At 49.7% G+C, this 25,962-nt stretch overlaps 10 protein-coding genes across 19 annotated transcripts; 4 read left to right on the top strand and 6 right to left on the bottom strand.

Moving 5' to 3' along the window:
* Window positions 1-237: 237 nt before the first annotated feature.
* On the top strand, window positions 238-2,048 carry LOC9636283 (U-box domain-containing protein 26). Its single transcript, XM_002988190.2, has one exon. The coding sequence runs from the start codon at window positions 530-532 to the stop codon at window positions 1,781-1,783; it is 1,254 nt and encodes a 417-aa protein (XP_002988236.2). The 5' UTR covers window positions 238-529; the 3' UTR covers window positions 1,784-2,048.
* LOC9636284 (aldo-keto reductase family 4 member C10) lies at window positions 1,698-3,837 on the bottom strand. The gene is made up of 10 exons (XM_002988282.2): window positions 3,704-3,837; window positions 3,591-3,641; window positions 3,455-3,531; window positions 3,322-3,409; window positions 2,984-3,265; window positions 2,690-2,923; window positions 2,278-2,631; window positions 2,039-2,198; window positions 1,923-1,960; window positions 1,698-1,856 (listed from the first exon to the last, which is right to left on the bottom strand). The coding sequence occupies exons 1-7, from the start codon at window positions 3,824-3,826 to the stop codon at window positions 2,548-2,550; spliced, it is 939 nt and encodes a 312-aa protein (XP_002988328.2). The 5' UTR covers window positions 3,827-3,837; the 3' UTR covers window positions 1,698-1,856; window positions 1,923-1,960; window positions 2,039-2,198; window positions 2,278-2,547.
* A 244-nt stretch (window positions 3,838-4,081) lies between these two features.
* Window positions 4,082-5,950, top strand: LOC9636637 (probable receptor-like protein kinase At1g11050). Its single transcript, XM_002988191.2, has one exon. It carries the CDS (start codon window positions 4,091-4,093, stop codon window positions 5,924-5,926), a length of 1,836 nt encoding a protein of 611 aa, XP_002988237.1. The 5' UTR covers window positions 4,082-4,090; the 3' UTR covers window positions 5,927-5,950.
* Window positions 5,875-8,672, bottom strand: LOC9636285 (probable glycosyltransferase STELLO2). Its single transcript, XM_024661982.1, has 3 exons — window positions 6,753-8,672; window positions 6,571-6,697; window positions 5,875-6,505 (listed from the first exon to the last, which is right to left on the bottom strand). The coding sequence occupies exons 1-3, from the start codon at window positions 8,558-8,560 to the stop codon at window positions 6,014-6,016; spliced, it is 2,427 nt and encodes an 808-aa protein (XP_024517750.1). The 5' UTR covers window positions 8,561-8,672; the 3' UTR covers window positions 5,875-6,013.
* A 59-nt stretch (window positions 8,673-8,731) lies between these two features.
* On the bottom strand, window positions 8,732-11,276 carry LOC9636638 (cell cycle checkpoint protein RAD17). The gene is made up of 12 exons (XM_002988284.2): window positions 11,167-11,276; window positions 11,043-11,109; window positions 10,913-10,995; window positions 10,732-10,782; window positions 10,598-10,648; window positions 10,422-10,524; window positions 10,063-10,370; window positions 9,646-9,997; window positions 9,469-9,597; window positions 9,207-9,423; window positions 9,089-9,149; window positions 8,732-9,012 (listed from the first exon to the last, which is right to left on the bottom strand). Exons 1-12 carry the CDS (start codon window positions 11,263-11,265, stop codon window positions 8,836-8,838), a joined length of 1,698 nt encoding a protein of 565 aa, XP_002988330.1. The 5' UTR covers window positions 11,266-11,276; the 3' UTR covers window positions 8,732-8,835.
* A 1,552-nt stretch (window positions 11,277-12,828) lies between these two features.
* LOC9636286 lies at window positions 12,829-13,510 on the top strand. The gene is made up of 2 exons (XM_002988193.2): window positions 12,829-12,915; window positions 12,971-13,510. The coding sequence occupies exons 1-2, from the start codon at window positions 12,837-12,839 to the stop codon at window positions 13,450-13,452; spliced, it is 561 nt and encodes a 186-aa protein (XP_002988239.1). The 5' UTR covers window positions 12,829-12,836; the 3' UTR covers window positions 13,453-13,510.
* LOC112341629 (pentatricopeptide repeat-containing protein DOT4, chloroplastic-like) lies at window positions 13,000-15,674 on the bottom strand. Of its 10 annotated transcripts, XM_024662103.1 has the most exons (7): window positions 15,562-15,674; window positions 14,572-15,479; window positions 14,041-14,505; window positions 13,861-13,964; window positions 13,704-13,800; window positions 13,505-13,655; window positions 13,000-13,438 (listed from the first exon to the last, which is right to left on the bottom strand). In XM_024662103.1, exons 1-2 carry the CDS (start codon window positions 15,659-15,661, stop codon window positions 14,602-14,604), a joined length of 978 nt encoding a protein of 325 aa, XP_024517871.1. In that variant the 5' UTR covers window positions 15,662-15,674; the 3' UTR covers window positions 13,000-13,438; window positions 13,505-13,655; window positions 13,704-13,800; window positions 13,861-13,964; window positions 14,041-14,505; window positions 14,572-14,601. The 10 variants fall into 10 exon arrangements, with proteins under 10 accessions (XP_024517871.1, XP_024517877.1, XP_024517874.1 ...); XM_024662109.1 differs by having other exon boundaries at window positions 13,000-13,655; window positions 13,704-13,964; window positions 14,572-14,915; window positions 14,973-15,479; XM_024662106.1 differs by having other exon boundaries at window positions 13,000-13,655; window positions 13,704-13,964; window positions 14,041-14,315; window positions 14,407-14,505.
* Window positions 15,669-16,842, bottom strand: LOC112341608 (pentatricopeptide repeat-containing protein At1g62260, mitochondrial-like). The gene is made up of 2 exons (XM_024662004.1): window positions 15,882-16,842; window positions 15,669-15,805 (listed from the first exon to the last, which is right to left on the bottom strand). Exons 1-2 carry the CDS (start codon window positions 16,840-16,842, stop codon window positions 15,690-15,692), a joined length of 1,077 nt encoding a protein of 358 aa, XP_024517772.1. The 3' UTR covers window positions 15,669-15,689.
* Window positions 16,843-16,950: 108 nt separating this feature from the next.
* LOC9636287 lies at window positions 16,951-18,414 on the bottom strand. Its single transcript, XM_002988285.2, has 5 exons — window positions 17,970-18,414; window positions 17,761-17,912; window positions 17,616-17,676; window positions 17,360-17,535; window positions 16,951-17,286 (listed from the first exon to the last, which is right to left on the bottom strand). The coding sequence occupies exons 1-5, from the start codon at window positions 18,412-18,414 to the stop codon at window positions 17,056-17,058; spliced, it is 1,065 nt and encodes a 354-aa protein (XP_002988331.2). The 3' UTR covers window positions 16,951-17,055.
* Window positions 18,415-18,439: 25 nt separating this feature from the next.
* On the top strand, window positions 18,440-20,986 carry LOC9636640 (pentatricopeptide repeat-containing protein At3g09040, mitochondrial). Its single transcript, XM_024662005.1, has one exon. It carries the CDS (start codon window positions 18,440-18,442, stop codon window positions 20,984-20,986), a length of 2,547 nt encoding a protein of 848 aa, XP_024517773.1.
* Window positions 20,987-25,962: the final 4,976 nt, after the last annotated feature.

A 25,962-nucleotide genomic window follows, 5' to 3' on the forward strand; every position in this document is an offset into this window, starting at 1 on the left:
GTCAGCCAGTCCAGCTAGATTTATCGACAGCACACGCGGGCCAAACTTCCACGTGTTCCAGTCAAGGTCAGTGGCGGTCAAGTCGGGATTAAGAAGCTCTCGAATACATCAACGGCCATGTTGACCATGACCACCGGCCATTGCGGACCATAGGGACGCCATCCCCGCCGTCCATGCGCCCCATCCAACGGCCGCCCCTGGTCCTTGTCTCTGTGTAACAGGGGCCCCGTGATTTGGAGTTAATTGAGCCACTGCTCTGGCAGGGAGCCGGAATGGGTCTTTGTCTTGCGCCTTACAATGGCGTGTGGTATATGTATCATGTCTGGGTCTTCAAAGGAGAGGCCTGGAAGCTCGCAGCTTGAGCCAGGATATAAGTTTGAGTCGAGAAGGTAGATCACTGCCAAGAAATCGGGGTCTTTTAGTGCCTGTGGATTCAAGGAGCTGAGATTTACCCCTGGAGAAGGAAAAACCAAGTTTTGATAGCGGTAGCAGTAGTAGCAGCGGTAGCAGCAGCAGCAGCAGCAGTGGTATGGCCATCTCGCCGGTGCTTGATATCCAATTGCCCAGAGTTCCTACGCTGTTTCGATGCCCCATCTCGCTGGAGCTCATGAAGGACCCGGTGACGCTGAGCACCGGCTTGACTTACGACCGGAGCAGCATTGAGAAGTGGTTTGATGACGGCCACCACACCTGTCCCGGAACCATGCAGCTGGTGAAAGTCCGCGACTTGGTCCCCAATCACACGCTCCGGAGGCTCATCCAGGAGTGGTGCGTCGCCAACAAGTCGAGAGGCATCGAGAGAATTCCCACTCCAAAGCAGCCCCTGGACGACGAGCAAGCCGGCCACCTCGTCCGCCAAATCTCCTCCGCGGAGCTCTCGGGACGCGCAAAGAGCCGGCTCCTCCGGAACCTCCGAGCGTCGTGCAAAGAGAGTGACAAGAACCGGAAGTGCATTGCCGGTGCCGGGGCGATCCCGGCGTTGAGCGGCTTGGTGTCTTCGTTCCAGCCCAGAATAAGTTTCGACAGGCCTTCGAATCTAGAGGACCTCCAGTGCTGCGAGGACGCGGTCGCAGTTCTCGTAATTCTGCTACCACTCGAGATCGAAAGTTTGAGAAAGTCCATCATCAATCCGTCGCTGCTGGCTGTTTTATCCTGGATCCTCCACCGACGTAACACCGAAGGCCAGATCAACGCTGCCCGCCTGCTCGAGCTTGTGGCGACTGACGATGAATCCAAGTCGATGATGGGAGCGACTGAGAGGTTGATACCGGGACTTGTCAAGCTTGTCAAAGAGGACAGTGCGTATCCGCGAGCAGTCAGGGCGAGCCTGACCGCGTTGCTGGCCATCGTCTCCTGCCGAAAGAATCTCGTAAAGGCTGTCCAAGGTGGTGTGGTGCCGCCGTTGATAGAACTCCTCTCCGAGGCCAGCCGACTCAACACCGAAAGAGCTCTGGCTGTGCTCGAGTTCGTGGCCAGATGCGCAGAAGGACGGGAAGCTTTGATGGATCACAGTCTGTCAGTGCCGATGCTGGTGAAGATAATTCTCACGGTTTCGGATCTGGCGTCAGAGCGAGCAGTCGGGATCCTGTTGTTGATGTGCCAAGCTGATGACTCTGTCGTCCAAGCAGCTGCCAGCGAAGGTGCTTTTACTCAGATGATTCTTCTCATCCAGGCCGATAACACTTCGGAGACCAATCACCGGGCCAGACAGTTTCTTAAGTTGCTTCGCGGAGCTGTTCCTCGAGAGTGCATGCACGACTTTGCCTTCACAATGCCGTTTTGAAAAGCAGCTAGCTTTTAGGATGCCCAGTGGTAGAAGAAACACGGAATCACAGAAAGTTTGGAACCCCCAAAACCTGTATAAACAAAAGGAAAACACACAAGTTTATTCTTACTTTCACTGTGCCAAAAGAGAACCATACCATTTCTTTCAATTCCAAACGTACACCCATTAGAAGTCCTGCACAACAAGCCAACAGGACAAATCAACTCTAGACCAATGTTAACGCTAAGAAAAAAAGAATCGAAGGCGAATTACCCGGTCAAAGGTACTTGAAGCCAAAGGAGAGGTCAATTTCATCGTTCTCTCCATGAATCGCGAAGAAATAAGAAACAACGCTCACGCGCTCGAGATGAAGGGTCGTTGTGACATCATTGCGTTTGGGACCCATCCAAAGACCCCGTCTTGTCCGGGATCCCTACAAGACAAAGAAATGAGACACACTTTCACGGAGCCTCACAACAAAGCTAGAATCACTTCAATGCTTGTAATCATACCTTTCCCTCGGTGTCAGCTCATCTCCGCAAGCTCCAAAATCTCGGGCTAGCGGCTGCGAACACTCCAGGCATGAAATCTTCGCTATCTCTAACCTGGAAAATGGACGCGTGACAAGATTACCCAGCCTCCAGGCCGAAATCGATCCACGCCAGCGCCAATGCCAGCGCCAGAAATTTCCCTCGCGATGCCTAGGAACCCTAAATTCTAATAAAGTAGGGTTTGTTAAACCCGCCTTGTTTTAAATTGAATTTTCCCTCTACACGGAGGTTTTAAATCTCTCCATCCCATAACGCTTCAATGCTTTCGTATGGACCGCCGGGAGCGACCCATACGCGTCCGACTAGTACTCTCTCCTGCGATAGCAATCAAGGTTACGCGAAAGAAACTTGGAGAGAAGAACAATCGCGATACCTGGGGGATGCTCGAGAACTTTGCGAGATCTTCCTCTGGAATGGAGAAATCAAACACTTGCAGATTCGATCTGAGGCGCTCCGCGTTTGTGCTCTTGGGAAGAACCGAGCAGCCTCGCTGCAGCCCCCAGCGCAGAGCGACTTGAGCGGGAGTTTTCCCGAGTTTCTCCGCGAGATCTTTCACAACGGGGCTCTGGAGCACGCTCTTGCCGGATGATCCCAGTGGAGAGTAAGCCTGCATTGTGATCGTTAGTTAGGATCAAACAGAGAAGAAAAACGATGGAAAACTCTTTACCGAGAGATGGACGCCGCTGGAGATGCAAAAGTCGCGAAGCTTGGCTTGCTGCCAAACGGGGCTACACTCGACTTGGTTCACGGCCGGGGGGATCCTAGCAACAGCGAGCAAATCGCCCAGTTTCTTGCAGCTAAAGTTGCTCACGCCGATGGCTCTGGTTTTCTTGGCATCGACGAGCTTCTCCATGGCGGCCCAAGTTGCTGGAATGTCGAGAGGAGCAAAATCCGCGGCACTAAAGTTGAAACCTCGGACATGTTTCTTCAAATGAACTGGCCAGTGAATCTAGATCAAAAAGTTATAAGCTTTTGGAGAAAATACAAGAAAAGCATAGTTTTTACCAGGTAAAGGTCGAGGTAATCAATCTGGAGATCCGCGAGCGTTGCCTCCAAAGCCTTTGACACCTCCTCGGGATCATGATCCGTGCACCTAGATCAATTTTTAGTTTTCTTCCGGAGATCACGCTCTACGTACCAAAGTTTGGAGGTGATCCAGAGATCTTCCCGTTTTAGATCACCGGATTTGAAGGCCTCCTGGAGTGCATCTCCGATCTATAGAAAACAGGAGAATTGATGGAGCGATTCCTGGAAAAAAAGTGAAAGTTCCTCACCTCCTTTTGGTTGCCATAAGCGCTTGCGCAGTCCAAGTGACGGTATCCAGCCTAGAGAAAAGAGAAAGAAGTCTAGAATGGACATGGACACACAAAGAGGAGAGAAATCATTCCTGGAGCGCAGCCTTGACAGCCTCTCCAACGAGGCCTTTCTCCGCCTGCCAAGTTCCAAGGCCGAGGCCGGGCATGAGAGCGCCACTGCTGAGCTTGAATTGGAGCGCGCCCTCGGATCCCATCAGCGAAAATTCTTGCCGGCTTTTAGCCTAATAGCATTATATGCTTGAGAATATTGCTTAAAACGTTAATCTTTAAAACAGTTTAGGGTTGACGGCTGTGGGATTTGAACCCACGCCCTTTGGGATTGGAGCCTAAATCCAACGCCACTCGGCCAAACCGTCGTTATCTCCCATTTACAATAATAGAATGTTAATCATGACTAATCTTAACCGTCAGTATCTCTTTAATCCCCTTGAGCACTAGGGTTTAAGTTCCTCTCTAGAATGCGGATTGTGACGCTCGTCGCAATTGCCTTGCTCGCCGCCGGAGCTGCCCGTGGCGATGGCGATCCAGCCTCCTGCTCGGTCGATTACAGCTACGTCGGCGCCTTCTCGTCGACTCTGGATCACTGCCGCCGATCGCCTCCGGGTAAGAACAGCAGCGATTGCTGCTCCGCACTGCTCACTACCTTTGGGATCGGCCTGGCCGACTACCTCCGGCGATCGGGAGGGTTTGAGTTCGCGGATCTCCCCACGGCCAATGCGTGCCTGAAATCCTTCCAGGCGGAGCTCGATTCTCACGGCACAGGCACGGATTTCGTCCGGGATTGCCCCTTCGAGCCGCCGATGTTCGTCCAGTCACCGATCTGCGCGGGAGTTATGAATATTTCGGACTGGAAGAGGGTCGTGGCTCCGGATCTGGATCGCGCGCTGGAGCGCTCGTGTGGCGGCGATCTTAGCAGCGCCTTGCGGTGCCAGTCGTGCACGGACGATGTCACCAGGGTTGTTCTTGAGCTCCAGGGCCTCTCCAACAGCACCAGCGTCGGCCAACAGTGTGTTTACGTCTCGTGCCTCTATGCCGCCGGGGTGGTCAACAAGCTTGGGCCCAAGGAGCCCTCTACAGCAGTGTGTGTCCTTGGCTTGACTCCACCATCGGCAGGAGCTCCGGGAGGCTCGAGAGGGACCGACGCGAAGCTCTACATTGGCATCGGCGTTGGAGGCTCTGCGATCGCTCTAGCCGGAGCACTGATCGCGTGTATCTTCCTCTTCCACCGGAGACGGAAGAAGCGGGAGCTTGTCCAGTCTTCGCTGGTGGGCCTGTCGAGGATGCCCAACCTGGGGCTCATCAAGTTCAGCTTCGAGGAGATCAAAGCTGGCACGCAGAACTTCAGCTCCAAAAACTTCATCGGCGAGGGTGGCTATGGCCGGGTCTATCGAGGAGTTCTCGCAAAGCGTGGGAACTCGGAGGTGGCGGTGAAAGTCATGAAGGCGAGCTCCAAGGAGAACAATGCCGAGTTTCTCAACGAGGTGGAGGTGATCAACCGGGTGAGACACAGGAATCTCCTCTCCGTCCGAGGAGCTTGCGTCCATGCAAACGGGCCCGACTCGCAGCACATCCTCGTCTACGACTACATGCCAAACGGCTGCCTGAAAACTTATCTCTCGTCCGGAACCTTGTCATGGCAGCAGCGCAGGAAGATCGCCATCGGCATAGCAGTCGGGATAAACTACCTCCACAACGAGGTGGAGCCGTCTATCATCCACAGGGACATCAAGCCGAGCAACATCCTTCTCGACGAGGATCTCAACGCTCGAGTGGCAGACTTTGGGCTCGCGAAGATCAGCCCCGAGGGGATGAGCCACCTTACAACCAGAGTGGCTGGAACTCCGATCTACATGGCGGTCGAGTACGCTCTCTACGGCCAGTGCAGCGACAAAGTCGACGTCTACAGCTTTGGGGTCCTACTCTTGGAGCTCATGAGTGGGAGGAGTGCTCTCGACACGAGCCAAGAGAACCCGGTGCACTACCACATCGTGGACTGGGCGTGGAGCTTGGTCAAGGCCGGGAGATTGCCGGAGATCATCGATGAGAAGATCCGGGACAGTGATCCGGCAGCCATTGTTCTCCAGCAGCGGTTCGTGCTGGTTGGCATACTCTGCGCACATTTGCTGGTGGCGGTCAGGCCTCCGATCTCTCAGGCTCTCAAGCTGCTCGAGGGCAACGACACGATCCCCCCGATTCCAGATCGACCACCGCCTTACATCTTCGCAGGCCACACTCTAGTCGATGGAGAAGAAGTTAACTTATTTTCCAGTTCTTCTCAGACTTCGGCTCCTTGAACACAAGTAAGCTTTTTTGGAGCAACTCTTTCTCTCACTTACGCCATAGAAGCTGTACAGGTTGTGAGAGACTGGAACCTCTCTCTCTCACAAAATCTCCACCAGCAACGGGTCCCCGACCGACAAAGCTCTTATTCTTCTCACGATCTCCGAGACGTTTCTAGCGCTCCAGGGACGAACCAAGTGCTTGCTCTTCCGGTAAAACACGGCGGGATCGCGCCTCACGCTCGTCTCGGCCACGTACTTGAACGCTTCGGAGTCGTAGCTCGCTGGCTTCTCCATGGCCAAGAAGAAGAGCGGTATCGCCAGCTCCGGACGGAGCTCCAGTTTCACCCCGATTGGAACTAGGGCCTTGAAGTCACTCACGTAGCGGTGGGGGATGTAGAAGGAATCGGAGCTCGAGACAACGAAGTGCATGTCGTCCATGCTCTTCTTGTAGTTGGCCAGCATCTTTGGGGACAAGCTACGAACAGCGGCTTTGATGCTCTTCTTGACGCTGCTTGCGAGATACCAGGCCGAGCCAGGTCGCTTGAATCCGATAACTTGCCATGTCGTCTTTGGCTGGATGGCTGTTCTGGACTGGAGGCGGAGGAGAGAAAGATCCATCAGGCTGGGCTGGAGCTGGGAAAGAGAAACAAGCTCACCTTTTGGAGACTCCAGAGCTTGTTTTTGTTCGAGGTGACGAAGTTCCAGTAGTTGAAGACGGCATCATCTTTGAGATAAAGATAGCCATCAGCGTGCGGGTAGCGATCAAACACCTCTGGAAGGGACCTGGAACAAAAGTCTCAGAAACAAAAACAAGGAAGAAACTTGCCGAAGAACTTACTGATACGTGAAGTTTCCACCCTCGACTCGAAGGCCAGCATTGCTCTCCCGCGAACGAATCTCAACGTGCTTGAACAAGCGGCTGTAGAACATCCGCCATGCCAGGACCGTGGCATTCGCGTCGGGCGAGCAGTCGAGCACCAGGACGATGTTGCCAAAGTAACGCCGCCACTTTAGCCAGTCTCCCATCTCCTTCTCCAGCTGCGACGACTCGTGGATGCCGAGATAAACCGACGGTAACGTCTCCGGCACGAACTGGACGTGCTCCGAGTTATACAGCAACGGGTCCACTCGTCCGAGCTCGAGAGCTAGCATCCGAGGCTGGCGGTACCCAACCGAGACGAGATCTTGCAACCAGGCCACCGTCAAGTCGACGTTTTGTGCGCTCCAGTAGCCATTCTCAGCCATGGAGTGACTGAGATGGAGAATCCGTTGGAACAACGACCGCTTGTCCGACCGCCATGAAACCACGAAGTTGATGAGCCGCTCCATCTTGTGCAAGTCCTTCTCGTCCTTGAGAAGAATGGGATCCAGTTGATCGACACGGTGCGCTGTAGGAGGAAAAACCACGAGCATCCCGCCAACTTCCCACAGCAGCCGCTGAGCCCAGTAGCCTCGAACGACGTCGGCAGCTCTCGAGCTCACGTCCGCCGGGATCATGAGCGACCAGAGAGCCGGGCTGTGGAACAGAGTGTTGACGGAGCTCACGGGCGCCATGGTTCCTTGCGGAAGCGCCACTGGCGGCGCTTGCAAGTCGAACTCGATGCTCAGGGCCTCGCGCTCCGACCGCCGGGTGTAGTAGAAGAGCGCGTCGACGTCCGCGAATCCATTCGCCAGCCCCTGCTGGATGAAGTGCCTCCCGGGAGCGATCTCGTTGTAGGCGACTTCGAGAGAGGTCTCTCCCACCATCCTGACGGGAAAACCTCGCGGCCACATCGATCTCTGGCCAAAGTGAACGTAAGGATTGACGATGGTCCGGTTCTCCACCATCCGGTACTGGTATAGAGGCTCCCTCCTGCCCGAGGTTCCGCTCAGCTCCACGTCGAAGACTTTCTCCAAGTTTCCTCCGCGGACGATGATCGTCTCGTCCGCGTCGTAGATCTTGCGGGCTCCGTGCTGGATGGCGAAGAGGTAGCCAACGTTTTTCCTCGCGGGACCGTCTGGATCGATGTGGCTCTGGACCCGAAAGTTCAAGCCTGCTTGAGCGTCCTTGGAGAGGAAAATCGCCCCTGGAACTTCCCACTTGGTGGGAGTTTGAGAGTTTCCAAGAGCTAGAAGCTGCCACCCATCCAGCTTGGCGAGCTGCTGGATTTCTTCGCTAGGAGCTCCCGATACCGCCACGACGATCCACTTCTCGGACTTCAAGATCCCCTTGTCGACTTTCGCGCTGGCTGCTTCCAAGTCCACTCTCGGATATGGAATCTCTTCCCTCTGCCTGGAAGCCGACTCTATGCACGAGAGCACCGCATTGTCGCCCCGGCTTCTCACCATCAAGAACACTATCGCGCTGAGGAACACGAAGAGCCCAATCACGATCTTCGGGAAATTCTCCACCACGAACGACTGAATCGAGGAGGAAGGCTCCGGAGGGGAGGAGCTTGGCGCGGGCAAAATCGGCCGCCTCTCAGTGTCTTCTTCCACCTCGCTCTCCTCGCTGCCCTCGAAATCTTCCTCATTGCGGCCCGGAATCACGGTGGTGGAGTTCGAATCTAGCTTGAAGTGCACACCATTCCTGGCCGGAGCCCCAGATCCATCTCGAGCCTCGCCATTCCCAGCCGAGGATGGGTCTATCCTGTCCTGCACGTACATTTCGCTTACATGAGCTGCGCGCAAGATCTAGCGCGGCCTTCTACCAGATCCTACGCCCGCATTGCTGCTCCACGATCACCCAAGAACCCTAATTACGACTTCCCACCAAACATTTGGTAAAAATGACACGCAAGAATGGACGGCCAAGATCTTTTATCGCCATAGCCGAGATTTCTTCTAAGCTCTAGATTTTCTCAAGCTCGAGAGTTTCTCTCCTTTACCAGGCTCTTTACCAAGGTCAAGAAAAACTCGCGAAGTAAAGCTGAGCCATAAATCTAGAAATCGTCTTCAATCTCGTCACACTCGTCGGCAGCACTGGTGATAACTTTTGGAGATCTCGGCTTCCAAGCGTCGCGAGTGAACGCGGAAATATTTCGCAGGAATGGAATGTACTCGGTTGCCTGCTCAACCGGACCAATATTACTATCTCTCAACGACGCAAAGATCTCCCTCTGCAGCACGAACCGAGAAGAAAAAATAAAAACTTTTGCGTTAGCTCGGATCCACCAAAAGATGTGAAAGCATCACCTTCTTGCTTGATAGCGAGCGCTCAACTTGCCAAAGCATGGGACTTCTCAGCGTCTGCCATCTGTTTAAAGAACCAAGTTTAAGTTGTCCGGAGAAAAACAAGAAAATAAGAAGCTACCTTCGAGGAGCAGGGTGTGTGTTACCAAAAAGAACACCCCGTGCAGCTATAGAAGCAGCCGCAGCTTCTCCAAGTTGCGAAGCATTCGTCCATCCGGAATCTAAGAGGGGCCCTCTCGACTGCCAGGAAAATCTTGCACCAACGAGGTCTGCGTCACTTATGTACTGGATGATGTCCGCAACGTCTTCGATGGCATCGTCATCGACAAAGTCTGGCACTGCACAAAACGATCAAGGATTATAATCAAGAGCTGAGCCAGTACCATTCTCGTGGAGAAAAGAGACGAGTGTTGAAGCTTCGGCGTGCGACTGGGATATGACTAGCTCGGGATCTTTCATTTGCAAGGGTGGTCTTTGATACTGCTGTTGAAGTGGACACGAAAGTTTTTCACCTGCAAAAAAGAAATGTCGGTCACGATTCTTAGACAACAAGTACCAACCTGACTCAGACTCCGCGTCGGCCACTCGCTTGTTGTGCAAGAATTTTCCAAGCGCATGAAATAGAGATAAGATGTGATCCCTACCGCATTTGGAACCATACTGTTCTTTGGGAGGTTCGTCGTCTGAAGCTCCGCGAACTTGCTGGCGCTTTCGTCTTCTTGACTCGGATTTATCGGATTTCGGACTATTGAGGCAGAGAAATTGGAGATGTAGGATGGCGTGTCTGATATCTCCCGCGGCGGTTTGAGCAATTTCAGCCACCATTTCGCTAGGTACACGGCATTTCTTCGCTTTGACAAGATTAGCCAAAACTTTCTTAATGGCATTTACAGTGATCGGGTTGAAGGCAATCTGTGAAATCGAACTGATGAGGAGTGAACAAAGCGGAAGGAGAGAACAAAACAAAAAAAAAAAACCTTGGAGGCTCCTCCACTCTCGAGTGTTTTTACTATCTCTCCCATGCATCGTGCCATTGAACTTCCTCGATAACCATCGTCAGCCACATCTGTAACAACTATAATGGTTGGAAACTTCGCACCCGCAAGTAACTGGCGAAGTGATTGGAGTAGCTGCCTTTTCTTGTCCTCCCCATTTACTAAAGGTACGTCGTCAATGAGAACGAATTTCATTCTCCTAACCGGAGCATTTAGTGGAAGAGAAGGAAACTTGGTTGTTTTGTCCAAAAATGTTTCAAAATCCTTCAGCTTTGAACTATATTTTGATCCTAAAAACCATGTCGAGGAAAAAAATTCAGCAAGTTCTTGTCAAGTGTTACCTAGTGTATCATTGTGTAGATGCTCCTTCCAGAGAACAGGCGTTGGAGCAGTCCACTCACAAAGCTCGGCATTCATCGTGTTGGCTAAGACTCGCACAACAGTCTACAAGATCCACCGTCTTTCAGAAACGAAGAAAGGAAAAGAAAAAAAAAACTGAAGGAAAGAAAACACTCACCTTCTTACCGACACCAGCAGGTCCGGTGATCAACAAAAGCTTGCATGAACACTGCAGTGGCAAACAATTTCAAACGAATGTTATGCAAGAGTTAGTGAAGGGCGAGAGGAAAAAGAGGTTTTACCCAGCCTTACCCCCAAGGGGTTGTCGATTTGAGTTTCCATCCATTGTCTCACTTCTCCAACCTGGAGGAAGAAAGAAAAAAAAAAAAACCACTGTTAGAAAAGAGACAGGGAACGACCAGAGCAAAAACTAGCGTTGAAAGAACTAAAACCAAAAGAATCGTAGCGATGGTGAAGAATGTAAGTGATTTACCTTCTTGCTATGAACTGCTAGATCACTCACACAGGCCGGCCGAAACTTGTCGATCCAAAGATTATCAGAGTCTTGCCGATTATCTGGAAATCTTAGCTCGCATTGCATTCCATTGTCCATTCCAGCTCACCTCGAGTGCTATCCACCTGTAGAAACGCCATATCCTCCTCGACTCGCTCGAACGGCGACCGCGAATCCTGCCGACGCACCCGCATTGGGAAAAAAGGAAGCGAGAAGAGAAGGAGCTACGAAACCTGGCTGCTCTTCTGCGAGGAGAGCGATAGCGGCAAGCGATCGTCGTCGTCATCGTCGCTCTCCTCGAGCGCCAAAACGTGGCGCTTACGCTTGGCCATAACCTAGGAACCCTAGAAGCCTGCCACGCGTCAAAAATCTAGCCCATATAAGATAGAACGAAAGCCTCGCTTGTATCTATCTAGCGCAGCGATGAGCTTCTTCGTGCTCTTGGCCTTCGTTTTCTCTTCCATTCTCGCGAAATCTCAAGCCCAGATTTCTGGTCAGTTCGATCGCTCGGTTTTTTCACTGGAATTCCCAAACTTCTCACTGTTTTCCTGCTAAACTCGTGTGTGTGTTTATGCAGAGCTTTGCAAGGAATGTACCACTCTCTTCGACAACAAACACAACCATTCGGTGGTAAAGTTTGGGCAGTTTATGTGCGAGAACTTCTGCGACGAGCACGGAAAGGTGGTGGGGCTAAACTCCGTGGCTGTGAATGCGGAGGAGATGCTGGTGTGTGATAGATGCAGGAAGAGCAAGGGCCAGTTTATGTGCTCGCTGTGCAATCCAGAAGAGAGATCGAAGATCCAGGAAGAGGATGAAGACGACGACGATGACGATCTGCCCTATGGAGCTCGAAGAACACAGTTCTTTTGGACATCGAACGAGACCTCGTGTGACACCTGCCGGGATCGTCTGAAGTCGCCATTCTGCTTCCAGTGCAGCCTCAAGGAAGAGTGTCGAAGTTGCAACAACACCGTGGAATGCAAAACGTGCGATGTCTTTCGGCAGCACACGGTTCATGTCTCGAAGCTGTGGCTCGGCGAAGACAAACCATCCAAAGGAGTGGATGATCTTGGAAATGATCGCCAGAGTAATCCAAGCACCACCGGAACTAGAAGTTGACATGTTGATACTCGAGCTTAAGTTCTTAAGAACAAATTAAAGTTATTATTAATTAATATAAAATTCAGAACTACATTGCTCTTTTTTTACTTCCAGTTAATTTGCTTGATCCATTTTCGTATTGATTTGTTTTTCAAAAAAGTGTTGTTATGAGAGTTTGCTTAATTGCAATTGGCTGAAGCGCTCCAATCCTAGTTGCGCTGCTACAAACAAATTCAGGAGGGATGTGGAGCATGGGGTCTACCTGATAGTTTTAATACACTTTAATTTTTCTTATCTTTTTTAAAATAAAATTGAACCATGAGAAAAATACAAAAAAATCAAATGTACAATGGGGCCATTATTGGGCCCCTAACCTTATAGTTATTTTTAATTATTGATGGTCCCTTTATAAACAACTCTGTTCTGTTGTGTTCTGTAAACTCGTGCTTCATTAAGTGATCTCTGGAGTTCTGATAGAATTTTCTACAATTTTGTAACTGTAACAATTGCATGACTTTTCGAGGTTGATATACGGACATAGAAGAAAAAAATATGTATCAAATTCTGCATTGTCAACGCTATGTGGCTCAAGCTTCGCACGAAAATGTTCCACATAGAAAGAAATAAAGCTAAAGTTTTGTGACATGGCTACATTCTATTGCCCTAATAAACAGTAATAAAAAAACAAATACATTGGTGTAGTGTCGTAGAAACCAACGTATCTCTCTATAGTATTTAAACACACCATAGCTAAAAACTTTATTTTTTTTTTCTTCTTCTTTCCTCTTGTTAATATACATCAATGGCGGGCTCTCTTTTCACTCTTTTCGCTCTTGCTCTTTTCTTCTTGATTGCAGCACAGCAGTCCCAAGCTCAAGAAGGTAAATTCAATCGAGCTTTCTCAAACAAAATTCAATTTCTAACTTCTTCTCGCAGAGTATCTAAAACGAGTTTGCGATGGCTGCACTACGACAAAAAACAAGCTCCTTTGCACGCTCTGTGACACTGCACAGAAGCAAGCCGCAGCAAAACCTCCAACCATGGTGACAGAGATCCCTCAAGAGGAAGCCAAGAAGGAGGCCCTGGGCATCGCCCAAGCCGCCAAGCCAATCCACTACACAAGTGCCAAGGTCGAAAAGAAGGACTGCGCGGAGAAATGCCCCAAAGGAAGCATTACATACTACCTCGACGAGTGCACCGAGTGTAGGACGGAAGTCACCACCCTTCCAGTCTATCCCGATGGAATGGACATCTCCAAGAGCTACTTTTGCACCAAACTTTGTGCCAGCAACTTCTTCAAGGGATCCAAGATGTGTAAGTTCTGCTGGGCAACATCGCCATCGCCATCTCCATTGCCTTCTCCGGCCCCGGCGCCGACGCGAATGCCAAAGAAGAAGAACCCGCCTAAACACCACTGAGTGTTTTTAGATCCAGCGTAGTTTAGTCGAGGAAATAAGGAAAAGCACGGACCTGTGTGTTGTTTCCAAGATAGGCCTAGTGTTTGATTCGATCTGGTTGTCTGTGCAGTAGTGATAGTTTGTAGTAGTTTGATTCTTCGCAATAAATCTGGCAAAACTTTCTTCCTTCCAACTTTGTTCTTCACGACCAAGTGGCGATCAGTCTGTTCCAGAGCCATGAGCGCAAGGAAATCGCTGGAACGATGTTTTACCTCAGTCGTCTCGCCGCGCTAGTTTGTCCGTGCATTGCCTTCACTTCGGTTCGTATCGCCCAAGCGCACTTAGAGAGAACTTTAAATCTGTCTCAGCCTAGAACATAAAAGTTTGTCACGATTGTCAAAAACAGATGAAGATCACGAAGCGCCAAACCAAAGTTTTTGTCCAAATGTCCGGTTGAATCATGACTTTTCCCAGACAAGGAGCTCCATAAATTCTCTTGTTCCGGGAAGCTTTATCCAATCTCTCGCATGGATCTGGCAAGAGTTATTAGTATCGTTTTGGTTCCCCATGCCTTGCTTCTCTTGGTGCAGTCTCACGCACAAGGCTTACCAGGTTAGTGCTCTACAAAACTTCCGCGTTGATCATTCTTCTCGCTATCTGTGTCTCCAGATACATCTGAGCTTTTCGCTGAGATTCCAAGGCCTCTAGAAAACACAACTTGTGAGAAATGCACCGACCCAATGACAAACACTCAGTGCCTCGGTTGTAGCATCAAAAGCATTTGCCACAAATGTAACACCTCCATGGTATGCCTAACCTGCATGAATTTCGGCATCGAGAACATGTTAGAGAGTTCGTTTGTCGAGAAAAGTATCAGCAAGGACCTGAAAGAAACTGTGTGTAAGCTATTTTGTCGACGCGAGATGGACTTCTGGATATCAAGATCAGCGCTCTGCCGTTCTTGTAGCTCTTTACCTCCGTCCCACTCCCCGGTTGCATCTCCAATACCACCTCCCTTTTGGGGTCGTCCCAGACAGAAACGTCAAGCTCCAGCTCCAGCTCCAGCTCCAGCCCCTGGATATCACGGATACCATCACTAGTTTAGCGCCCGAGAAGAAACATAATAATTCACTGGCATACCTTTGTCAGTTGTCTGGAAATGAGAAAATTTTATGTCACTGCCTTTGTCACGTTTGAAAGTAGCACGTATGGTCCCGAAGAAGCACCTTCTTTCACCCCAAAAATCTTTTGAGATATTCTCTGTGCTCGTTCCAAGTCATTTGAGGTCTTACAGCAGCCGAGCAAGCTTGTCCACGCTACCGGCGTTGGCTCAAACGGCATAAAACTGAGCACGTCCTCTGCCAGCTCCAGCTTTCCAACTCTCCCGAGAAGGTCTGCGATGCACATGAAGTGATCGGCACTGGGCTCTATACCGTGATCTTGTCTCATGACGACGAAGAACTCGATGCCGGTTTTGAGCAAGCCTGCGTGAGCACAAGCCGAGATTATGGCGATGAAGGTAATATAGTCGGGAAGCTCACCTTGGAGGGTCATATCCTGGAAGACTTTGAGAGCTTCCGAGCTACGAGCACACTCGGCATAAGCTGCGATCACGGCACTCCACGAAACGACGTTGGGATTGTTGATGGTGTTGAACACGTCTCTCGCTCTTTGTAAACAGCCACCTTTCGAGTACATGGTGATGAGAGCGTTTTGGACTCTGATTTGCTTCTCTAGTCCAGTCCCGAGGATGCTCGCATGGACCATCTTCCCATCTGGTATCGAGCAGAAGTCCAAAACGCTCACAACTGTGATCGCTTCCGGCTTCACACCTTCCAAGTTCATGGCTTTGAACAGCCTGAAAGCCTCACTGCTGTGTCCATTCCGGGAGAGAGCTCCGATCATCACATTCCACGGTACTATATCCTGTCCTTGCGAACTTCCTGTGACTTCTTCGAAGACCTTCCATGCGTCTTGCAGGCTTCCACACCTCCCGTACATGTCCATAAGAGCGTTGGCAAGAAGACCGCGTCTAGGAAGTCCTGCCTCTGTAACAACACCATCAACCATTCTAGCTTTAGAGAGCTCACCAAAGCAAGAGCACGCATCAATAGCACTTAGAAACGTTACCTCGGATGGAGCCGTGCCGTCGAGGTCCATAAGTCCCAGGATTTGCAAGCCTTCCTCTCCAAGCCCGTGCTGTGCAAACACTGCGATCATCGCAGTCCATGCTATAACGTCTGGGTTTTCAATCTCTCCTAGTGTTCTTCGAGCATCCCGCACGCTCCCACACTTTCCATACGTGTTAACAAGAGCAGTCCCGACGACCACATCGCTTCCAAGTCCATCCTCGTAGACTCTCCCGTGTATTTCCCTGCAGCAACTCAAATCCTTAGAACCAGAGAAGCAATCAACGAGGGTGATAAAAGTGACTTTGTCTGGCTTCGTACCTGATAAACACATCAAGTGGAAGAGCTCCATCGCGTTCTTGCCACTGCCAAGTTGACGAGCGTATGACGCGATCATAGTGTTCCAAGAAACCACGTCCTTTGCAACCATGGCATCGAAGAAATTTCTAGCTTTGTCTGCGAAAGCGTTGCTGGCATAAACCCACAGCATGCTGTTCCACGAAACCAGATCTCGCTCGGGCATCTCATCGAAAATCCTCCTCGCTTCGTCGGGACAGCAGTGGCCGAACAAGCCGATCAATCCATTTCCAATCTTCAAGTCGGCGGCAAATCCAGCACTCTCAATCATCGTCTGGAGGATCTTCACCTTAGCTCTTGAGCAGAAGCCCGCAGCGCGGGAGGAAACGTTGAGAATGATCACAAAGGTGATGGAGTCCGGCTTAAATCCTTCCAAGTTCATGCGTCCAAAGTGCTCTATGGCCTGTCCCTCTTGCCCATTCTCGGCAAATGCGGATAGCATCGCGTTCCACGTTGTAGCATTCTTCCCAGGCGTCTTCTCAAAGATCTCTCTCGCCCGCTCAATCTCCCCATGGCTCGCAAACGCTTTCACAATAGTCGTCCATGACACCACATTCTTCTCAGGCATCGCCTCAAACACCTCCACCGCGTCCCACAAATACCCATTCTGGGCAAATGCCTCGATCAGGATCGTCCACGAGAACACATTGGGGCTCTTGATCCGGGCCAGCGCCGATCGACAACCCTGGACGTCACCGCAGCGCCCATACATCTGGATCACAAGATTCCCCAGCAGCCTGTCGCCTCCCAGCCCGGATCCGAGGATGAGATCCTCCGCTTGCCTGGCCTCCGCGATCGCGCTGAGCTTGCCGCATCTCTGGACGAGCGCCGCGAGATTGGAGAAAATGACGCCGCTAGCGCAGCTACCGCATTGCTGGATCGATTCTTTCACCCGGAATAGGGTTACCGCCAAGGGCTCATCCATGCTCAAAAGTGACACGTAAGGGAGCCACCAGGATTCAAACAGCCACGTCTGCCTCCATCTTGTGCCACGTGGGATTACACTGCCATCTCATCTCCACGTACCAGAAAATTAGTGCCACGTAGGGCAGCCAGCCCTCCACGTACCAGAAATTTTCTATGTAAAAATCTGTACAACCTATGGAAAAGCTTGAGCGTGAGAAATTTGGGCTGGTTCTTAGCCAGTGGAATTTCCAGAGATATAGATCCGATGGACCATCGAATTGGTGAGTTTTCTCCGGCAAGTCGGGCACCTCTTCTGGGCCTGGATGGCGGATAGAATGCAACTCCCGCAGAACAAATGCCCACAAACCGTGGACGTCTCGTTCTTCATCGTGTCGAAGCAAATGCCGCAAGTGAGCGATGGTTCCTTGGCCGGAGGAGGCGCTGGAGCAGCCATCTTCTTCTTCTGCGAGACGAGATCTCGCAACTTAGCTGGGAGCGAAGAGGAACATATGTAGATCTAAGTTGGAGCTCTTTACCTGGGGTCTCTCGTACACAACCTCGCAATCTTCCGCGGTGAGATCGATCGTTGTGGGATGGACACGCTTTGATCTGTGTCGTTGTTGTTGTTGTTGTTGTTGTTGTTGTTGTGGCTGCTGCTGCTGCTGTCGAGCTCTAGATTGTAGCTTTCTCGATTTTCGTGGAGGCTTCGACCCTATACGAAGATCAAGAGTGAAGAAAAGAAAAAAACCAAAGTTCTCAGCGAGATAGTAGAAACGAGAAGAAACTTTGTACCGGAAAATCCCAATCGCAGCTGTAGAAGGTCTTCCTCGGTATGATTTTCATCGCCCACGGCCTAAAGAGGCAAAGCAAATTAGAAAAGGCAAAACAAAAGGAGAGGAAAGTTTTTTCTTCTTCTTCTCAACCAAAGAAATCTAACCTGAGCAAACGATCTGGGCGAACAGACTTGGACATCGTCATCGTCGTCGAGGATAACAATCGCCGCGCTGGTTGAGGCATAGCCAGGCCCTTTCAACGACGACGAACTCACAGAATCAGGGCTCGACATCAAGTCCAAGCCTCGGCGCCGCCCTGCAAAACATCGCATTGCGGATTCAATCCGAGCCCTCCCATCCGCCCGCCCCATACCTGAAAAGATCCTGAGTCGATTCATGGCGACAATGCCCGGCCGCGCCGGCAGTCCATGCGAGATGAGCGCAGCTATGGGATCCAGCAAAAGAAGCACTACTGGCAGCGGGAAGAAGCGCCCTTGCCCACAAACCCTAAAATGGGAACCATACACGAAGAAAATCCACAACTGTACACGAAAGCCGTCGATGCCCTGGCACGGACGCTCATAATCTTGCCACGACTGCGGCTGCCAACGTGGCCCTAATACCAACGGTCTGACTAGAACTAGGGCTCTTCCTAGATCTGTCCTCGATTCAAATCGAGCGTCAATCGATCGCTGCGCGGTGTGATCTAAGCAAGAGCTCCACGGCGATGCCGCAAGATCTCCTCGACTCAAGCGAGCTGGCCTTTGGATGCTAATTTGCCACAAGCGATGGCGATCTTCTCTATCGGCTGGATTCATCGCTCTCAGCAAGCGAGCATTTGGAATGGAGGATTTTCAGCGGCAGCGAGAGGATCTGGCGCGGGGTTTCCAAGCTTGCGGTGACGAGGGATCGGCAGACGCGCTTGCGCAGGGCAAATTTCTCCACTCCCAGGCCGCTCGCCTAGGCCTTGATCGCGACGAGCTTCTTGCCAAGAACATCGTCCACATGTACCTCCGGTGTGGATCCATCCCCGGCGCCAGGCAGGTCTTCGACAATCTCCACGATCGCGATGTGATCCTCTGGACCGCAATGATCACAGCATATGCCCGGAATGGGGATTTCCAGCAGGGAATGGCGCTACTCCGGGCGATGCTGCTCGACGGCGTGGCCCCAAACAAGATTACGATCTTGGCCGCGCTGGGGACGACCGATTGCGTAGTGGAGGCGCGATCGATCCATAGAATTCTCGCGGTGGAGAGCGGATTGGAGTGGGATGTGAGCGTCGGGACCGCGATCGTGAGCATGTATTGCCGCTGTGGTAGCCTCGAGGACGCGATCGATCACTTCGAGCAGATGCCAGTGAAGAACGTGGTGACGTGGAGCGTCGCCATGGCCGGTTGCAAGGAGCTCCATCGCCCGGAGCTCGGGCTGGAGATCTTCCGGGGGATGCTGCTCGAGGGCGCAGCAGTGGACAAGATCACGCTCGTCACGCTACTTGATCTGTGTTCTTCATGCGAAGATGTGGTGGTGGGGGGAGAGATCCTTCCCGACGATTTGCTCGAGAGATTCGGCGAGGAGATAGAGACCAACGTGATCGTCGGCACGGCGCTGGTGAATCTCTACGCCAAAGGTGGCGATCTGGAGAGAGCTTGCGGCGTTTTCTCGCGGATGAAGAACAGGAACGTCGTCACCTGGACGGCGCTCATCACCGCCCACTGCTGCTGCAATCGCGACGAGCAAGCGCTGGAGATCTTCCGGCAAATGCAGCTGGAGGGAGTTCGTCCCAACGCGGTGGTGTTCGTCAACGTCTTGAACGCCTGCTGCTCCATGCCCGCCGCGGGAAGAACAGTCCTGGAGCTCGTCCTCGAGTGTGGAGCCGAGCGCGACGCCATCCTCGGCAACGCCATCGTCAACATGCTCGGCAAATCCGGCCTCCTGGACGAAGCCCGCGAGTTCTTCGAGCGGCTCAAGAGCAGCGCCGCCACCCGCAAGAACTTGGTCCTCTGGAACGGGATGCTCGCGGCGTACGCGCTCCAGGGCGAGTTCCCAGCGGCCATGGAGGTGTTCGCCGGTATGCTGCTCGAGGGTGCCAAGCCCAACCAGGCAACGTACGCCAGCGTCCTCCTCCATTCCCGCCGAGCTCTCAAGAGCGTCACCTCCCAGCGCCACCTCAAGCTCTTGCGTCTCTGCGCCGAGGAGACCGGGCTCGGAGAAGCCATCGCCGGGTTGAGCACTCTGGATCATGGTTGCGAGCACGATGATCGCGGTCGCTCGCCCCGGGGCGTTGTTTGGTGGACGGCGCTCATCGTCGAGTCGGCTGAAGATGGTCGTTACAGCGACTGCCTGGAGCACTTTGGGACGATGCAGCTCCACGGCGTCAAGCCCAACGCGGTCACTCTCGCCAACGTTCTCTACGTCCTCGGCCTGGACCGCGGCAAGCTCTTGCACGGCGTGATGGTCGACAGCGGGGTGGCTGTGGACGTTGGCGTCGGCACTGCTCTTATGAATCTCTACGCGCGGTCCAAGCTCCCGGAGCACGGCCACCGGGTGTTCCTGGAGATGGAGGAGCACACCACCGTCTCCTGGACTGCGATGATCGCTTGCTTCGCTCAAAACTCCCGGAACGCCGAGGCGCTGGGACTCTACCGGCGGATGCATCTCGAGGGTCACCGCGCCGACGCCAAGACCTTCACCACCATTTTGCTGGCCTGCTCGAGCTTGATCGCGCTGCCGGAGGTGAGGAGCATCCACAGCTGCGTCCACGAGAGTGGCTTCCACATCAACGACGCCGTGAGCACCACTTTGATGAGCGCCTACGGCAAATGCGGCACCCTCGAGGACGCGTCCCGGATCTTCCTCCACAGCAGCAGCACCAATCCGCTCAACACCTCCCGCTGGAGCTCGATGATCGCCACCTCCGCCAGGCACGGCTGCGCGGCGGAGGCGGTGGCGATCTTCCACCTGATGCAGCAGGAGGGCGCTCGGGCCGACGACGTAACTCTGCTGTGCGTCCTCGCGGCTTGCAGCCACGGCGGCATGACCGCCAAGGCCGTGGAGTTCTTCGTCTCGATGATCCACGACTACAAAGTTGGCCGGACGGGCGACCATTGCTCTTGCATGGCGGATCTCCTCGGACGGAATGGAAGGCTGGAGGATGCCGAGGAGCTCATTCGCAAGATGCCGTTTCAAGCTGCGGCGTCGGTGTGGATGACGCTGCTGGGAGCTTGTAGAACTCACGGAGATCTTCCTCGAGCTAAAGAAGCCAGTGACCAAGTATCCGGTATCAACCCCGAGCACGCACAGAGTTATATAGTGCTCTCCAATGTCTACGCGGAGAGTGGAACTAAACAAGACCACAGGTGTTCGCGAACGAGTTGCTTAGCTCAGTGACAAACAATGAGAAGTACGGCATAGCGATATAAATACCAGGAAACTAGGGCAAAATATAGGCAATTTAAGGAGGAACAACGAAGGTTATACACTTACTCAAAGGCATGTCGGTCACAGATCCTGGGCGGCTGGATGAGTGCCTCAAATGTTTGGCGTTTAGCTCATGGCAGGGGATGTCGAAGCAGGAAATGTGGGCCACGCTGATGCGTTTAGGGGTACCATTCAATTATTTAGCTTCGAAGCACAGTGTTCTTCTGAGAAGGCTGACTGAAAGGCCAGTGGAGAAGCCGCTCCCCTCAGTTGATGATCCCAAGCCACGCCGCAGCTTGCAGCAAGCGGAGCAGGAGAAGCAGCAGCTGCTGAGTTTCTACAAGCTGCTGGATGCATGGAAGCCCAGCCGCTGGAGCAGGAGTAGTCACCGCCTGAAGAAAGCCTACTCAAGTCTGATGGATGAGGCTAAGCCTCAGGCTGAGGCAGCCATGCGGAAGAAGTGCCGTGGCCTGCTGTTGGAGAGGAGCAGTGGCAATGACTTCTTCATCTTCAACAACCTGTTCATGAGCTGCTCGATGAGGGGATTCCAGATGCTGGCGATCCAACTGACAATGAATAGTCAGTACCTAGATGCGCTCAAGAGCAAAGCGAGCAGTAGCAGCAGCAGCCTGGCCTTACTCCTCGAGTTCTTGTCGCGCTTCCTTGAGCTCATGTTGGGAGGAATCCTGCTACAGATGAGGGACCTGCGCCTCGTGTTCATACACTGGTGCGCCATGGTGCTGGAGGAAGTGGAGGTTGCCGAGTCCAACATTTGCTGGAAGCACCTCATCGAGCTCTCCACCACGCTTCTCAGCAAGGACGAGGAGAAGCTGTTGCAGCTCCTCTGCAAAACCTGCCACCAATCACCTCCTCCAGGGCATGCGGGTTGCCCGCATTATGAAGAAAGAACATCAACGCAGACATTAGATCGCATTATGAATGTTTGTTAAGATAGATAAGATTAACTGTTCATGAAGGTCGGAACCCCTCGAGCTATACAAAAAGCTAGGTACTTATTTTGAGGAGTTCTCAATCACCACAAAGCTAAAGAGGTGGCAATATTCCTTCTGGAAGTTACGCGACACTTAACAGGAGGGCTATTGTGTCCATACCATCCTATTGTGTTGCTGAGGTGTTGGTGGATGCTGGGCATCAATGTGTGGTGTGTGTCACTGTTTCCACCTCTTCATAGCAGAGCTGGCAAAGCCGTTCCTCCCGTCGAGACCATTCCCATCATGCAGTCGGTGACCGCCCAGCCGATATGCTGCGATCCTGTGTTTCCATTCCAGGATAACTCAGTTTTGATTTCTTTCAGTGTTCACCATTCAGAGATACCGCACGAATGTCGTAGAGTGATCAGCTCCTTGCAGCAATGCCATATTCAATTTAACATTTGTGAAATGGAAAAACATACGGTGTGGCAAGCATAACTTAGTACTTAAATTCTTTTCTGTTCTTCTTAAAGAATCTATCAATCCAATCCAGGCAACAAGCTTTGGAGGCTCCAACATCGATACAAGTGTGTGGTGCTGAAGATTTGTCTCTCGTTTTCTAAGAGAATAGAAAGCTTTACCTTGTTCTTGATCCTGCAAGAGATACAACATACAGGTAAGAATTAGAGTGCAAAAGGCATGTAAAGCTCTTGAGGAGGATGCGTTTCAGCCCATACTCAAGGTTTCGCTTGGTGCCAAAGGTAAACAAAAATCTATTAGTCTATTTTGGTGTAAATAATATACCTGGAATATCTAAGCATATTTTAAAATATTCTTCAATCCAAATTTTATGTTGTTAAACTCTTCTCTTTGTAATCAATGTTTAATGCTAATAATCTTACTTATGACTAATAGAAGATTTGAGCATGTATTTGTCATGGTTTACAAGAGAAAAACAACAGCTTATCTTCTTGGCATGTACACTTAAATATATTCACCATATTCTCAAGCTTCCATGCTATCATAGACGGAAGAGAATTTGTCAGCAATGATGAGATTTGCCATATACTGCAATTGACAACGATGATTGTTCCATTGCCACAACTAGAACTATGAATCAATTCATGATATCAGGGTTATTAACATTGTTGATTGAATACTAAAAGGATTTTCTTAGCAGAGTGATTTTTCAACTAATGCAGCCAACTTGTTCAAACTCCTTGAGCTCAGCTTGGAAGCATGTTCAATCCTCACCTCCACCACCTTAGTCAAAACATCAATAAGATCTAAAGTGCAAATTAATTTATCGAATCAAAGCTTATTGACATTGTTGATTGAATATTGAGTTGTAGTGGATCCAACATGTTCAATCCTCACCTCCACCACCTTACTCAAATTGTTCCTCACAAAGCCAACTCACCATTCAATTAGGAATGTCAATAAGCCCTGATTTGATAAATTAATTTGCAATTCTAACATGTTCAATCCCACCCACCAACTTAACATTTAATTAACAATGTCAATAAGCCCTAATTTAGTAAATTAATTTGCAATCCCAACATGTTCAATCCTCACCTCCACCATCTTGCTTAAATTTTTCCTCACAACATCAGTAGGATCCATAGCCATTGCAACTCAAATTCAATTAGCAATATCAATAAGCCCTAATTTAGTACATTAATTTACAATCCCAACATATATAGTCCCACCTCCACCACCTTGTTCAAATCATTTTTCACAACAACAATAGTCCATAGTCATTACAACAATGCTTTTGGAGGAACTTAGTTAAGTGTATCTCATGAGCCAATAAATTCTTCATCCTCAACAATGGTCTTTAAAATAACTTTGGAGTTGTAAAATTCTCACCAATCAATTATACTATTAAACTAATCTTATGATTGGCAACAAGATTATTACTATGCCCCTCTCTTTCAAGGTAAATTGGCCTGTGTTAGTTTATCAAGTTGTCCCAATAATAGAGTGTGAACTTTGCAGTATTTGTTGAAATCTTTTTAACAACACTACTCACATGACATTAAGGCCTTTATACACTTCAATTCCTTTTCTCGATCCATCCATTAGTAACTAATTTTCTACCTTGTGAATTGCATAACTTCATTATTAGTTGAATTGTATTAGTTTCACGACATTAACCAGGAACTACCCTTGAATGTCAACATAAATCCAAGCTTATCATTTTTGGGAGTTTCTATACAGGGATAGGGACATGCTTGTCCAAATGCTTTATGCCATGACTTTTCTTATTTTGAGAAGCTAGTGAAGATCTTGGAGGAACAACCACCTAATTTGAAGTTTGAGATAGTTACATTAGCTAAACCATGCATTTATCAAAATTGTAATGAAATGGAGAGAACAAATAAACATTTTAAAGAAAAGAGTAAATGTAAAAACAAAAAAAAGGTTTAAGATTATAAAAATTATAATAAAACTTAATTTATATCGACATAATTTTCTTAAATAGAATACAAAACAAACCATAGCATAGCAAATTGTTTCTAAACCCTATAAATCACTAAGCAAAAGATAAAAGGAGGAGAATAACAATAAGGAGGGATAAATTAGGCCTCACCCCTTTCTTACAGTGATAATGTTTAAATGTTTACAGTGATAGTGTTATTGGAAATTTCTTAGGAAAACAAGTGTTTGAGTGTGTGAACTCTAATTATAGTGAGGATTGGAGTGATCTCAATGTAACCCATAGTCAACTGTGGAAACACAATATTCCTAAACAATTCTTAATAAGGATCTAGTGCTTTGCACTCTCATTATTCATTAGATTCTCACCAAAGTTATTATATGGCAATATGTTATATAACATTTTGTGGTCTTGTTTTTGGGTAGAATTTCTATTAGGATTGAGATAGTTGGAGGTTGATTTCAAGCCCAATTTGTTCTTTTTCGCTTTTATTGGTCAAGAAATAGCTTTGTAGTGATTAATCCATGAGAGGAGTAGCTTTGCAGTGGTAGAAAGTATTCACTAAGGTGTATTGTCAAATGGGTTGCAGAGATCTTATCAAAAACACATCACAAACTCTGTTTGTGCCACACATTAGAAACATCCAATATTTCAATATCATTCATTCATTCAAATAGATGTTTATAAAATCACACCACATGCTCATACAATTCATACTATAAGTTGTCAATGCACTCCAAGATAGGGAGGTTAGTAGTGATGAATATATACTAGAAAATATTAAAGGCAAAGTTGGTTTTTTTTTTACATCCCACAAATAAAACTCTTGTCTTGAAGACCCTAATAACATTCCAACTTGCTCTCTATCACATTATGTTCAGAAGCATTGTCACTCTTAATACATTCAGACTGTATATGTGTTGAAAATTGCATGGTGGTTGATAGCTTGCAAGTGACTATGCCCCACATATCAAAGTGTGAATGTAGAATCTATATGATACAAACTTGCAATATGCTACCACATAAAATGTTTAAGTCTTCATAATTACAATGAAATTTACTCATAGTTCATATGCCATAACTCACATTAGTGTAAATCTGTCTTCAAATTTGAGATAGATGCCTCTATTATAGCTTTGCTAGATCATGCATTGCTAATGCTTTGTGAACTTACTGTTAGCTGAATTTATATTTTATTGTTTGATAACTATATTGGAAGTTGATAATACCAGCACTATTTATAGCTATGTTAGTTCATACTTGACTGAATACCTCCTCTGTTGGTACTCTATTATATAGACCCTTCCAATGCATCTAGACTAGCAAATCCTCTAAAAGTCTTGAATGTTTGAGAAATTAAAAAATTACAGATATGAGTGTGAAATTTCTGATTACAGGCAAAACATTGTCCTCCACCACTTCTTCCATATTGTGAAACCACTTTCAGAAGCAGAGGACAAAATGTTATTTGCCTCCTCATGTAGTGTTTCACATAGCTATTTGAGTTTACTCATTGAATTGTACACTAGCAAATCCTCTTGTTTGCCTCTCTGAATGCTTGTCAACACCTTATC

Source organism: Selaginella moellendorffii, unplaced genomic scaffold (genome assembly GCF_000143415.4).
Source record: "Selaginella moellendorffii unplaced genomic scaffold, v1.0 SELMOscaffold_87, whole genome shotgun sequence".
In the NCBI taxonomy this organism is placed as follows: Eukaryota; Viridiplantae; Streptophyta; class Lycopodiopsida; order Selaginellales; family Selaginellaceae; genus Selaginella; species Selaginella moellendorffii.

Coding starts and splice junctions, on each gene's coding strand:
- LOC9636283 (XM_002988190.2), top strand. CDS start 530: ATGGCCATCTCGCCGGTGCTTGATATCCAATTGCCCAGAGTTCCTACG.
- LOC9636284 (XM_002988282.2), bottom strand. CDS start 3,826: ATGGGATCCGAGGGCGCGCTCCAATTCAAGCTCAGCAGTGGCGCTCTC. Junction 3,532..3,590: donor CTTATGGCAACCAAAAGGAG/GTGAGGAACTTT, acceptor TGTTTTCTATAG/ATCGGAGATGCACTCCAGGA. Junction 3,266..3,321: donor ATTACCTCGACCTTTACCTG/GTAAAAACTATG, acceptor TTTTTGATCTAG/ATTCACTGGCCAGTTCATTT.
- LOC9636637 (XM_002988191.2), top strand. CDS start 4,091: ATGCGGATTGTGACGCTCGTCGCAATTGCCTTGCTCGCCGCCGGAGCT.
- LOC9636285 (XM_024661982.1), bottom strand. CDS start 8,560: ATGTACGTGCAGGACAGGATAGACCCATCCTCGGCTGGGAATGGCGAG. Junction 6,698..6,752: donor GGTGGAAACTTCACGTATCA/GTAAGTTCTTCG, acceptor CTTTTGTTCCAG/GTCCCTTCCAGAGGTGTTTG. Junction 6,506..6,570: donor AGCTCTGGAGTCTCCAAAAG/GTGAGCTTGTTT, acceptor CTCCGCCTCCAG/TCCAGAACAGCCATCCAGCC.
- LOC9636638 (XM_002988284.2), bottom strand. CDS start 11,265: ATGGCCAAGCGTAAGCGCCACGTTTTGGCGCTCGAGGAGAGCGACGAT. Junction 11,110..11,166: donor CCTCGCAGAAGAGCAGCCAG/GTTTCGTAGCTC, acceptor GTGCGTCGGCAG/GATTCGCGGTCGCCGTTCGA. Junction 10,649..10,731: donor AAATCGACAACCCCTTGGGG/GTAAGGCTGGGT, acceptor TTGCCACTGCAG/TGTTCATGCAAGCTTTTGTT.
- LOC9636286 (XM_002988193.2), top strand. CDS start 12,837: ATGGCGGGCTCTCTTTTCACTCTTTTCGCTCTTGCTCTTTTCTTCTTG. Junction 12,916..12,970: donor GCAGTCCCAAGCTCAAGAAG/GTAAATTCAATC, acceptor TTCTTCTCGCAG/AGTATCTAAAACGAGTTTGC.
- LOC112341629 (XM_024662106.1), bottom strand. CDS start 15,661: ATGGACTGCGATGATCGCAGTGTTTGCACAGCACGGGCTTGGAGAGGA. Junction 15,480..15,561: donor ACGGCACGGCTCCATCCGAG/GTAACGTTTCTA, acceptor GTGTTGTTACAG/AGGCAGGACTTCCTAGACGC.
- LOC112341608 (XM_024662004.1), bottom strand. CDS start 16,842: ATGGATGAGCCCTTGGCGGTAACCCTATTCCGGGTGAAAGAATCGATC. Junction 15,806..15,881: donor CCACTTGATGTGTTTATCAG/GTACGAAGCCAG, acceptor GAGTTGCTGCAG/GGAAATACACGGGAGAGTCT.
- LOC9636287 (XM_002988285.2), bottom strand. CDS start 18,414: ATGAATCCAGCCGATAGAGAAGATCGCCATCGCTTGTGGCAAATTAGC. Junction 17,536..17,615: donor GCTGCGATTGGGATTTTCCG/GTACAAAGTTTC, acceptor ATCTTCGTATAG/GGTCGAAGCCTCCACGAAAA. Junction 17,287..17,359: donor TTGTGTACGAGAGACCCCAG/GTAAAGAGCTCC, acceptor CTCGTCTCGCAG/AAGAAGAAGATGGCTGCTCC.
- LOC9636640 (XM_024662005.1), top strand. CDS start 18,440: ATGGAGGATTTTCAGCGGCAGCGAGAGGATCTGGCGCGGGGTTTCCAA.